The sequence below is a fragment of the Meriones unguiculatus genome, chromosome 17 (genome assembly GCF_030254825.1).
Source record: "Meriones unguiculatus strain TT.TT164.6M chromosome 17, Bangor_MerUng_6.1, whole genome shotgun sequence".
NCBI lineage: Eukaryota > Metazoa > Chordata > Mammalia > Rodentia > Muridae > Meriones > Meriones unguiculatus.
The window spans coordinates 41,316,279-41,328,742 of record NC_083364.1 but is presented as its reverse complement, the minus strand read 5'-3'; the positions used below and the strand labels follow the sequence as shown (position 1 = coordinate 41,328,742).

At 45.0% G+C, this 12,464-nt stretch overlaps 1 protein-coding gene across 4 annotated transcripts in view; it reads left to right on the top strand.

The window, feature by feature from the left end:
* Positions 1-12,464, top strand: part of Nr1i2 (nuclear receptor subfamily 1 group I member 2) — a 44,564-nt gene that overhangs the window by 20,059 nt on the left and 12,041 nt on the right. For all 4 annotated transcript variants that reach the window (XM_060370377.1, XM_021648580.2, XM_060370375.1 and 1 more), the window contains one exon: positions 10,298-10,513. In XM_060370377.1, the coding sequence (XP_060226360.1) occupies positions 10,298-10,513 (216 nt within the window). The remainder of the gene's footprint in view (positions 1-10,297; positions 10,514-12,464) is intronic.

Sequence of the window (12,464 nt, the reverse complement as noted above, 5' to 3'; positions counted from 1 at the left end):
AAAAGCATTGGGATTGGCTTGTTTTACCTCTTCTCATAAGTTTTGGGTTGAAGTTTAATGGTGATGCTTGCTTGTTTCATGCTTCCATTTGCTTGAAAGACTTTCTTCTCTACTTTAACTTAAGAGAGTGTCGATGCTAAGGTGTGTTTCTCATAGACAGGAAAATGTCAGGCACTGTTCTCTAATTCATTCTGCTAGTTGGTGTCTTTTGATTGGGGGAACTGAGACCATCAATTGAGAATGATTACTGAAAAGGTGTGACTTAATTTGTATCATCTTGTTGGCTTTGTTTTCTTATTCCTCCATTGCTTAATAAATGTCCCAGCATCATTTATGTTTTTTTCTTTAGGTTTCTTGGATGTTGTTATTTTTCTCCCCTCTACTCTCAATCTGAAGTATTCCTTCCAGTATCTTCCATAGGGATGGTTTTGTGGTCATAAGTTCTTTTAGTCTCCTATTATCATGAGAATTTTTTTCTCTCTCACCTTCAATCATGACTAATAACTTGACTGTGCATACTAATCTGGACTTGTATCTGTGTCCTTTTAGCACCTGGAGTACATTGCAACTGGCCTTCTGGCTTTGAAAGCTCCCATTGAAAAGTTAGTGGTGAAAACTGGCAAAATGTTCTGTGTTTGAGGTTTGTGCGAGTATGCTCATATCCACACACACCTGGAGTGGGACTTTCTCAGCCCCACGACTGGTATGAATAATCCCAGCTGCTCTAAACTTACCCTGGCAATCTTGCCAGGACCTGCCACTGAGCTAGCTCTATACCCTTTTCTGTGCCTAGCCCCTCAATTTCCTTCCAGTCTTCCTTCTTCTTCTTCTTCTTCTTCTTCTTCTTCTTCTTCTTCTTCTTCTTCTTCTTCTTCTTCTTCTTCTTCCAGCATCTCTCTCTCTCTGCTCAGAAGCTTCACCCCCACTTCCTGCCCAGCTATTGGCTGTCAGATCTTTATTACAGCCTATAGACAAGTGAGGAAGGATGAATATTTACAAACTATAAGATTGGTGATGGGCCATAGAAATAACAATACCAAGATCTGGTTAGTGCTTAGCTCTCTGCTTTTAGCAATCAACAACTGAATATACAAAACACACCTTCACAACAATGTACCTCAACACACAACCCTCATACCTAATCACCTCAGTGTGTGTGTGTATGTGTGCGCGCATGTACATATATGTGGTATTCCCAGTGGAGGAAGTGCCCCCTGAGTGCTCTGACTCTCACGAAGATGCCCACCGGGACATGACTGCTTCTCTTTTCCTGTATGAAGTGGTTGGACCACTGAGGTGTCCAAATGAGAGATTCTACAGGCGCAGGCAATTCACTGGCCCACATGCCATCTGCTTTCTGTTGAAACCAAAAGACCCCAAATCCTTGAGCAAGCACATGAAGCCAAAAGCCACGAGGGAAACTTGGAGAGGGTCAGGCTGCTCTGGCTACATGGTCATATGGCTTGCTGGATCTTGGAATTACTGAAAAGATAAACATATTAAAACAGCTGATAATCATATTAAAGGCAGCCCTAGATCCCGGCTTCTCTGAAAGGACATTCAGACAGACAGGTGGAATAAGCAGCTACCAGAAGTTCTGAGTTTGAAAACTGGCTGTGCAAAAATGCTTTGGTAGGAGAAATATCACCTTGTATTGGTGAAAGAAGGCATTGCATGGTAGAATGGACTTTGGCATGCCGAAGTTTGAGTCACAGTGTTAAATATTTCCAGCTGAGGGTCCTTCAGAATCACTGAGAGTGAGGAAACAATCTGGACAGTATGCCAAGGGGAGTGTTCAGAAACTCCCCCAGGTAACATATTAGACGTGATAAACATCCCCAAGGGTCACATCCGTTTGGTCATGTACCTCGCTTTGAGTTAAGTGTAATTGGTTCAGGCGAAAGATAGCTGTTGACAGTGTGTCTTTGCAGTGACAACAAAGAGTGGTGCCACCCAATGTCCAACGCCACGAAGCAGGCGTTATCCTGTGTATAGCAGCGCTTCAGTGGGGTGTGGGTGAAAGGCCAGTGTCCAGCAATGCTGCCACCACGGTAGAGGCCTGGAGACGGCCATTTAAAGTAGCCGCAGCACTGCAAATGTAAGCAATGGTTTCACGAGGCCTGTGTGCAATGCCTTCAAAGGCAGCGCTGTTCGGAGCTAGGCTTTATCCATTTATTTGCTCAGCCTGCAGTTCTGGACTAGACCACCTCAGGCATTTACCAGTGGGCAGATACAGCACAGCCTCGCCTTTACTCGTAGGTGTCAGTCGTGCGAAGGAGATGAACGGACTCTAGCCAGACCGAGCACGGCGGGCCTTGCCCTTCTCCCCATTCCCCATTCTCCCCATTGCTAAGAACATTCCTAAAGCCAGGCACCAAGGTCCATTCCCTTATTTGGCCACTTCCTCCTCCTGAGGCTGACTACCAAGGCCCAGTTATCAAAGTCCAGCAATCAAAAGCCCCGCCTTTGGCTTCTCTAATTAACTTGTCCAGCCAAAATTAGGCACCTGTCCTGACACGGGGGTTCCCCCTTTACCTTTAGAAACTACCATTTGTCTGTGGGCCACATCTGATTCCTCTGTATGTGTAGAGAGGCAGTCCTTTGTCACCCCACCCAATATCCCTTCCCCTTTTCTTTTTTCCTTTCCCCCCTTCTCCCTTTTCCTCTGTCCCCGGTCTTTGTCTCTTATTCCCTGCCCCGTTTCCCTCTGGGGCAAATAAATCTCCTTTGTGCTGAGAACGTGGCCGTGGGGTTCCTGACCCAATACCGGTCCTTCTAGAAATAATTTGATTCTGAACTCGGGCTTGTGGCGTGCATTAGTAAAAACTGGAATAGACTGCACACTGCAGGGGTTTAGGTCTGACAAAGAAAGAAGCAGCATCTGTTTGGGCTGTGAATGTGACTTTCTTCCATGTCACCAAACGTGGCTTTCAAAGCAGAAAATGAACACGGATTTAAAATTAGAGGCAGAAAGACATCCAATCCTATACCTAATTTTTTTAAAAAAGCAATGGAATAGAAAAAGAGAGAGAGGGCAGGGTGTTGGTATCTGTAGCTGTTCTACAGAAGTGAAGGACTGACCTCTTCCAAGACTTCAGACCACATCACAGGTGCTGCTGGTGTAAAAAGAAAAACCTCTGCCTTGCCTATCATTTCCAGGCATTTTGGATTATCTGACTCTAGGCTGTAGAATCTAGCTAGTGGCTCTCAACCTCCCTAATGCTTTAACATAGTTCTGCATGTTGTGGTGACGTCCCCAACCATAAAATTATTTTTGTTGCTATTTCATGACTGCAATTTTGCTGCCATTATGAACTGTGAAGTAAATATCTGTGTTTTCCGATAGCATTAGAAGTCACGACCCACAGGTTGAGAATGCACTCACACAGGAAGATCTTGGCCTGGGCAATACCACATCCGCAGAGGACAGGTTCCCTTCAGAGAAGAACACTCTGGATAAACAAAACAAAACAAAACAAACAAACAAACAAAAACAAAAAACAAAGCAAAGGAGATGACCAATTGGAGGAGCTCAGCACAGGGACTCTGAATTCCCTGACTGGTCAGGAGTGACAGCCCCATTGTTAGTTGTTTTGGCGCTGAGGGCAGAACAGCATGTGGAGTTTTGGCTCCTTTGGTGACAGCGGAAGGAATGGGAAGGCGCCGCTGAATCTTGATTGCAGCCTGGACGCTATGCACATGGCCCTCATTTTCTATCTCTACAGTTCTATCTGTCTTAAAGACCAAAAGAAAGCCTTACATGTCAGTGTTATGGATATTGTTGGACGAAGGCGTCTTTTACTTATTTTTATTTTATGTGTTATCATCTTCATGTATTCTTTGTGCACTTGCCTGACTCGCGCACACACACACATCATGGCCATGCGTTGCCATGGCGGGGGGGGGGGGGGGAGGGTCTGGGGACCCAACCAGATCCTCTGCAAGAGGAGCAAGTACTCTTGACTTTCTTTCTTTCTTTTCTCCTTTCTAGCCTCTGAGCTATCTTAAAAATCAAGAGGGACTTAAATTTTTTTTTTATCTTAAGATTTGTAGAATGTTTCTAAGAAAGGAAATTAGAAATTATTCAAATCCATGCACAGTGTTAAATTATCTTCCTAATTAGTCTATTGAGTCAATTATTGTGACTAGTGGCTATCAAAGTATTAACTGCACATGGCTTGAAAATAGTATGTTGCTGGCTTATCACATTATCTGTTGTTTTTGTAAAATATATCAAGAACTTTATTTTATGTGTAAAAAAAGAAAGAAAAAGCTGTTGATCCTTCTCCTACAGCTTTCTGTAATACACTGTCTTTGTTTTGTTTTTGTTTAATGTTTTAACTACAAAATGATGTGAGATGTATCTTTCCTGGTCCATTTCATGTTTTGTAGGCCTCATACTTAGCCAGGCAACTTTTGGTATGGGGCTTTGTTCCTCCTATGTTTTGTGTTTATTTGAGTGTTTGCTTGATGCTAACCCTTGATAGGTTAGGCTCAGCTGGATTGTTTGAAGTTCATTCTTGGGGCTGTTTGACTGTTCGGGAGAGGGTCCTCAGATTGGATAGGGGAAGGTATGGCCTTTGACCTCACAAGTGGGTACCCTGAGTGAGCTGGGCAGAGACCAGTATGGGTTGCCAGGGTCGCAAAGGTTGTAGCCTCTGAGCTGGGATGTGATCGGGTGCTTTAAGCAGGAACTGAGTTGCTGGGAGCTGGGCCACAGGAAGTGGCCACAGCCTCTCCCAGGAGGAGTCAGCAGATGCGCCGCACTACCTAGAGATGAGGGAGCAGGAGGATGCCCTGCAAAGGTGATGTGAAGGTTGCACAGATGTGGTCTCTAATGTGGGGAGTAAGCTGAGGAGTTCATCTGTTCCGATATGAGACGTTGGGGTACACATACCAGAGGCCTCTCACTTGAAGAGCAAGCTCTGCTTGGGTCCTGAGATGCTGAGGGCCGGGATGCCAGAGAACAGACGGTGTAGTCTCAGACCTGGGCGGTAATTGCCACATGGGTGCTAGGTTGTGACACGCAGATTCTGACGCTCTGGGAACAGGTTCCACATCGGTTCTGGGACATTTGTGGTAAGGATGAGGATGCTGGAGAGAAGGAGATAAGGCTGATGGAGGGAGATGGAACTTTTGTTCTGCCCAGTTCACGAACCCCAAAAGACCAGGAATAAATAGACTCCGCTGTAAATACATGAGGTTCTTTTTATTGTAAATCATTATAAGTTGCATCTTGGGCCCACACCCCCACCACCGAAGCAGCGAGAGCCCAGCGCCCCGTGCCCAGGTTAGTTGAATGATTTAAAGATTCTGGTCCCTCCCAGCATGCCCAAGGCAGGAGCGATTCCTGCCTGGCAAGCATCTATTGGTCAAAATGCTACATTTTTGAATTGACTGGCTATAGGAAGGTCTCCAGACCATTAATGATCTGGTGTCCCTCCCTAGGGGGATGGGCCATTTTCCTAGCAACTGAATCTCTAGTGGGTGGGGAAAGAATGCAGTAAGGCGGCACTTCCCCTGAGGGCATTACTGGCCTTCTCCACCCAGCTAGTTCAGGCCTTAAATATTAATAGCTGCTGATTTTTAATCTTTTGGCCTCTTACTTTTACCCTGGCAAGTGAGCCCCACTTTGACCTTGAGGCACTGGGTAGCCAATTCTTAAGTCTTGAGATGCTGGAAGTCAGGATGACTAAGGAAGGGAGATGTACCCTCTAATCTGGGGTGTGAACTCTGCTCAGATCCTACAACGCTGAGAACAAGCTCCATCCCAGAGAGTTGAGAGTTAGGGTGCTGGCAGGAAGGGGAAACGGCCTCTCGCCTGTGAACAAGGCTCCACTGAGGTGCTGGAAAATGCACTCCACTTCCATCCAGAGAGGCCAGGGTTGGGATGCCAGGAAGGATGATGTGGCCCCTCATCTGGCCACAGTGAGGTCTATGGTGCTAGGGAATGAGCTCCGTGCCTCTCCTGGGATGTTGTCGGGGCCGCTGGGGGGAAGAAGGCGTGACCTCTAGCCGTGGGTGAGAATGCCATTCAGGTGCTGAGGAATCAGAAGCCTTCCTTGGAGAAAAGTCTATTCAGATAATTTATACCTCCCCTCCCCCACTTTGTGTGTTCCATTTTGAAAAGGATCTCTTTGTAAACTCAGGCAGATGCCAGGTGTAATGTACGGCTACACCAAGCTCATGTTCTCATTTTGTCTGACGTTTAACTTTTTGTTTGTTTTGCGTTGGGTTCTTTATATAGTCTGGATATTAATCCAGATACGCAGCCTGTAAATACACTCTCCCCTTCTGAAAATGTTCTTTTCTGTCCTCTGCCCTGGGCTTCTGGGAGGACGAGGAGGAACAGATTTCCCTCGGTTTATCATCCGGAAGATGACAGCTGGGCTGGGAGGGCCTGAGCCACTGAGGTAATAGCATTTGGAAGGGAAATCCTGTTTCCGTGGGAAACCTTGCCCACCTGACTCAGCTGAATCGGGGACCAGTGACTTCACTTCCTCAAGATGGAAGCCACTTGGAAATAAAAGAAAGAGGTGATTGGGGGGGTGGGGGTGGGGGTGGGAAAGGGAGCTTTGGGGATGGAAAAATTCCAGTGCGTCAGTTTCCCTAAAGTCTCAAAGTGGTAAATATCAACAGAAGTAACGCTGATCCTATCAGAGTCGTCCAGGATCCTTACAGCCCCCAGGTGTTATTAGAGAGGTCAGCTTTCCTGTCCTTTCTCAACCAACCTGAGGGAAGTTAGGTGATTAACCGCTCAGGCACCTTCCCAGAAGAATTGCTTCCATCAGATTGACCTCAAGGGCATTTGCCTTACTGCTAACTGACGTGGAAGAGCCCAGCCCAATGTGGGCATGCCCTCTCTAAGCAGGGCGAGGCCCGGTCTAAGGGGAAAAGGCAGCTAACCATGTGCCTGGGAGCAAGAGTGTAGGAAACATTCTTTCATGGTCTCTGCTTTCAGTTCCTGCCTTGAGCTCCTGCCCTGACTCCCCCAAAGAAAGATTTAAGTTCTAAAATGAATGAGCCCTCTCCTCCCCTGCATTGCATGGTGATCTTGGTATTCGTGGTGATCCTGTGGCAGTGGGAAGAGAGGGGTGGGGATTCTGTCTGCCCTTTTGCCCAAACTTCCTCCCCGACCTTTCTTATCTCATGCTTTCCCACTTCTTTTTCTACGGGAGGAGAGTGAGTGTACTCTGGGGGAAGATGGCTCTGAAACTCTGATCTGAGGTGTCCTGCCTGTGTCCGTACCTCTCCTTATATATTTTTCAGACTGGTCCAGATTTTAGATATAGGGGCGCTTACTTCTTTGGGGTCCTTGCACCCGTCTGCTTTTCTGCCTGTGAAATGAGGAACCCCACAGGTGAGTGTGCAGGAGGCATCTACCTGTGCTAACTCAGAGCCCTTCTCTCTTGTGGATGGCAACATAAATTGTCCCGCCCCCATCTCTGGAGGCCTAAAGCAGAGGAAATAGCACGTTTTTGAAAGTGGCATCAATGTCTATAAATGTTTTTTTATCATTTGGGGCATAAGTGTATCTCCTATATGTGAATGGCCCTATTTGACCACAGCATTACATTACATAACTCTTGGTTCCATTTATTTAAAATGTATTGTCTGTTAGTAACAAATTGATGCCCGGTGATAATTTTTTTATTCTAATAGCAAAATTAGCCTATCTCTAGGTTGAAAACAATATATTGTATGTGTATTTATACATACAAAAATCATGCACTCAGTTTCAAATTCTACAGTTAAATGTTAAATAGAGACAAAACACTAATGATAGTTTCCATTATGTTAATGTAGTACAAATACTCCCTGACACACACACACACACACACACACACACACACACACACTTTAAATTATGCATTATGCATGCCAAGATAGTATCTTATTGGTCAGTAAATGAAAATCTTTTGAATACATTTTTATTTATTCTTTAAGAATTTAATACATGTATACAAAGTATTTTTCGCCGTATCATTCCCTCCCCTTTCCCCTCAGTCCCTCTCGGACTCCCTCAGCTTGTTTTGTCCCCCTTTCAGCATCATGTTTTCTTTTTAATTCTTTAATAACCTATTGAGTCCAACCAGTGCTACTGTTACTAGACTTGAGGGTCAGGCCTAGACACCCCAAAAGTTCAAAGCAGAAAAGGATACGTTCCGTGTGGTCACGCTGGGATGAGAAGCAGAGACCGAACGAATTCCTCACGTCCATCTTCTGGGTCCTGAGGTGAGGCGGAAGTGTAAACAGAGAACCAAGGTTGTGCACTCATCTACAGCATCAAGCTGTGGGCCACCAGCGACCCACCATTTCCTGGGTTTCAGTCTCATCCCGTAAAGCGATCCGACATGTTGGGAGGACTGTGTAAGCTCTCTTTCAGGAGACCAGCCAGGCCTCCTAGTCACCATTGATGCTGCAGCCCAACCCCTCCAGCTGCACTTTTTCTTCTCCCAGCATGAGCTGCTCAGGAAATTCTCATTTGTGTGTGTGTGGGGGGGGGGAGTCCATTGTTTCAATAGTCGTATGGTCAGATTGAGAAATGCTAGTATCTCTTTAGAACATCATTTCTCCCAGCACCCAGGCACATACAGGTGTGTGGGTATCTGCTGGAGTTTGGGTAGACCATAACCCAGAACAAAACTGTTTCTCCTTCAGCAGCCGTCAGCTGTCAATAGCGCCTCAGTTACCGTCAGGAACTCTAGAATAAATTTCGCTTCATGCTGCTTTAAACACAAAATGGCATAAAACAATCACACTAACACAAAAATGTACCTTTAAATAAACTGTCATAAATTTACAAAAGACTAGTTAGCTAAAATTCTCCAAAGAGGGACCCGAGACGGTACCAATTTAGCATTTTCCAAATCACAATGATGTGACCGCAACGGGGACTTTCTAAGCTCTTGGTGTGCACAGGAAGAAGGGTGCCAGACAATTAAGTCACTAAAGCCACCTTAAACTGGTGGTCTCCAAGTTTGTCGTCTCATGTCTTAAAAAAATAAGGAAACATGGATAGTAGTGAAAGGAGCAAATGTAGACTTATTAAGAAAAAAAAAAAGAGATAGAACTTCTGCAACTGGAAAGGTTTCCAAGGGTGTGGTATATTTCTGTCCTGCCCAGTGTTTGTGTTTTTGTTGTTGTTGTTGTTTGTTTGTTTGTTTTAAGAGTCTTATATTGCAAAATTTGGGGAGATGGGGTTTCAAGACAGGGTTTCTCTGTGTAACAGCCCTGGCTGTCTTGGAACTCTCTTTGTAGACCAGGCTGGCCTTGAATGCACTCTTGCCTAATCAGAGAAGCGATTGCTCTGCTTATCCAGTCAGGGGACTGGTCACTCATCATGGTCATCTTCATCCGCTTGCCTTCCCAACTCTATTACTCATGTAGACAATTCATTGAGTCAATTTCCGTGTGATTAGCTCACAATTAACTTACCGCAGGGCCCGCCATTGCTTCCTGTGGAGAGCTACTGTCCATCTTAACGACAGAGATGTACTCGACATCTTTGTTTCTCTGTGTCCTACATTGGTTGACAGGACCCCAGTGGCTCAAAAGAACCCCCAAAGACCAACACAATTAACCTTCCCTGTCATATGGCAGGTGCCTAACTAGTTAAAAAAATTCCAAATAGACAAAATTTGTCATACAAATGGCATGATGGTCCACGTGACTCCATAAAACATCAAATAGCTCAAAAGAACCCCAGGCCATTCATCTCCCTGCTTTAAAGATGAGGCATAAAGCAGTTGATACTTGTTGGAGTGGGATTTTTTTTTTTTTTCTTAAGTTCCTGACATGAAATGATTCTTGCATTGTGATCCTGGCTCTACTCTCACTACCTGTTTGGTATTCAATTGAAAACCTTTTTTTTTTTTGGGGGGGGGAGCCTTTTTCTCTCTGTGTGGAATTCTGCCCCAGAAATAATTTTGAATGCTAGTCTTTCCCATGAGTTGTTCCCTTTTCCAGCCTTTGCTCAACGCATGACCCCCTCAGTCCATCCAGTGTCTCCATAATCCAATCCAGATAGCATCTTTTCTCATTTATTCCTCCCATTGTAGCCTCTCTTTCCCATATTCTGGCTTAATTTGTTCTGTCCAGGGCCCCTACTGTGCATAAAAACGTAGTGGTTACATCTTTCTTATCAATTCAAATAGTTACTTACATTTTTCCTCTGGGATGTCAGTTCTCATGAGGGTCCAGCATCAAACCCAAATGTGAGTCTTGCTCAAAGGGAAGAGTGTTCCCAGAATCCCCTGGTACAAACCTTTCATTACCCGTGTCTTTTCACTTCTAGTCCAAGACACACAGATGTGAACCTGGGAATGAGACCTGAAGAAAGCTGGAGCCATGTTGGCCTGGTGCAACGTAAAGAAGCAGATTCTGTCTCCAACAAGTCCATCAACGCAGATGAGGAAGATGGAGGTCTTCAAATCTGCCGTGTATGCGGGGACAAGGCTAATGGCTATCATTTCAATGTCATGACATGTGAAGGATGCAAGGGATTTTTCAGGTAGGACCACTCACCAATCTTCACACCCTTGCCAGCACTGACACACTGGGTGACCCCTAACTTGGGTTTTTCCATTAACTTGCTGGGTAATGTCTCAAGGCCTCAGCTTGCTCTAATGGCCCACCCAAAGCCTACCCTCCTAAGTACTCCAAGAGAGCCATATACACTTCAGAAGAATCCTCATCTTCATGTCTTCTTTTAGCTACTGCCCAGGAAAGGATCATTTCCATGAAGATAACACTTTGTTCCTCTATGTGTTCTTTAGTAAAATAAAAGCTCGGTAAAAAGTAAAAATAAATTATAAATAAATAAATTTATTTATTTATTTGGGTAGTTGTTAAGGAAAGGATGACATAAAATAAATCAAAACTAAGATAATTTCATCTAGAAACAGATTCTTAAGTAACCAAAAAATTAAAAGCAAAAACACCCTCATTAAAAAAAAAAAAAATTCCTGCTTCACGCCACGTTAGGTCTGGACAAAAGGTTCCATCATCCAGATGAAGCACAGAAAGGCCAGTGACAGCTCTGCCAAGCCGCCTTCAGCACTGGGACTCAGATCTAAGCTGGGAGGGAAGTCAGGAAGCAGTATGTGAAGAAAGAGCTCCAGTTTGCCTGGAGGAAAGGAGAAGCTTTGTAGTTCTCACCTCCAGGCCACACTTGGGACATTCATATATTCCCAAGACAGCTGCTGCTGTATAACTTTTCCCGGAGACACATCAACAAACATCTGTTCACTACAGATAGGCTATTGGCAATACATCAAGAAACTATTCTACCCACGTCTAGCTTGGCGAACCTCACATTATTTCCAAGTCCATGGGTGACTCGGGCAGCTACGTGGCTGAGAAGCGCCACTCTGGCCCTAGTGAGGATACATATAAACTGCATTGTTGCTATTTCTCTGCACAACTTGCAACTCCACAGCCGTCTCCTCTCCCCCAGCAACAGATTACAGTCCATATAACCTTTGAAAGTACCTCAGGAGGCTTCGGGCTTCTAACTTTGTGAGCTTCTCAAGTGTTGTGAACCTGCCTCCTTTACTCAGGTGCAGTTATTTTAATCCAGAGGAAACAATTACACACACTCTCCCCCTTCCCTCAGCTCGATAATGTGTATGCCTGGCTATTTTCTTCCATTGGCAGGTAAACACTAGGCCAAGCAAGAGCAACATTTTTCTCTAATTTAAGTGGTTATGAATCTCTGAAGTAACTGCCACTCACTGCAAAGAGTTTCAACAACCGAGCTTGACAGTAGCAGTGATCTGTGGGAATAAGCATGTTTAGGAAGTGTCCTCCTTTGCTTTCCATTGCTGTGATAGAACACCATGCCTGAAAGGCAACCTGAGGAGGGACAGGTTTATTTGGGTTACACGTCCAGATCACAGGTCATTGTGAAAGGAAGTCAGGGCAGGAGCTCACGGTGTAAGGTGAGAACGGAGGAATCCATGGAGGAACACTGCTTATTGGCTTGTTCCCCCCCAGATTACCTTTCTTATACAACCTAGAACCATTTTATCTCTGGGAGGCCCTGCCCACCATGGCCGGGGGCACTTCCGTATCGGTCATTAATCAAGAAGATGCTCCCCAGACTTGCCTACAGGCCAGTCTGACAGAAATATTTCCTCAAGTGAGGTTCTCTCTCCCGAGATGACTCTAGCTCGTGTTAAATTGACAAAGCAAAAACCATAAAAGAAAGAAAACTAACCAGCACAAGAATGAAATTGGTAGGCAGTCAGAGTTGTTTAACCGAACAATAGCAGCCACCTTCAGGTGGGACCTATACTTTCTCTAGCTGTGAGATTTTTGCCTGGTATTATAGTACCAACATGGATGCCCTCTTTTGGCTATGCCATAAATCCAATAGAAAAGTTATTAGTTGTATCCATAACAGCTGGGCCAATACTGCACTGGCAGGTCTCTCTTCCTTCCCTGCTCGTAGCGTAGCTCAC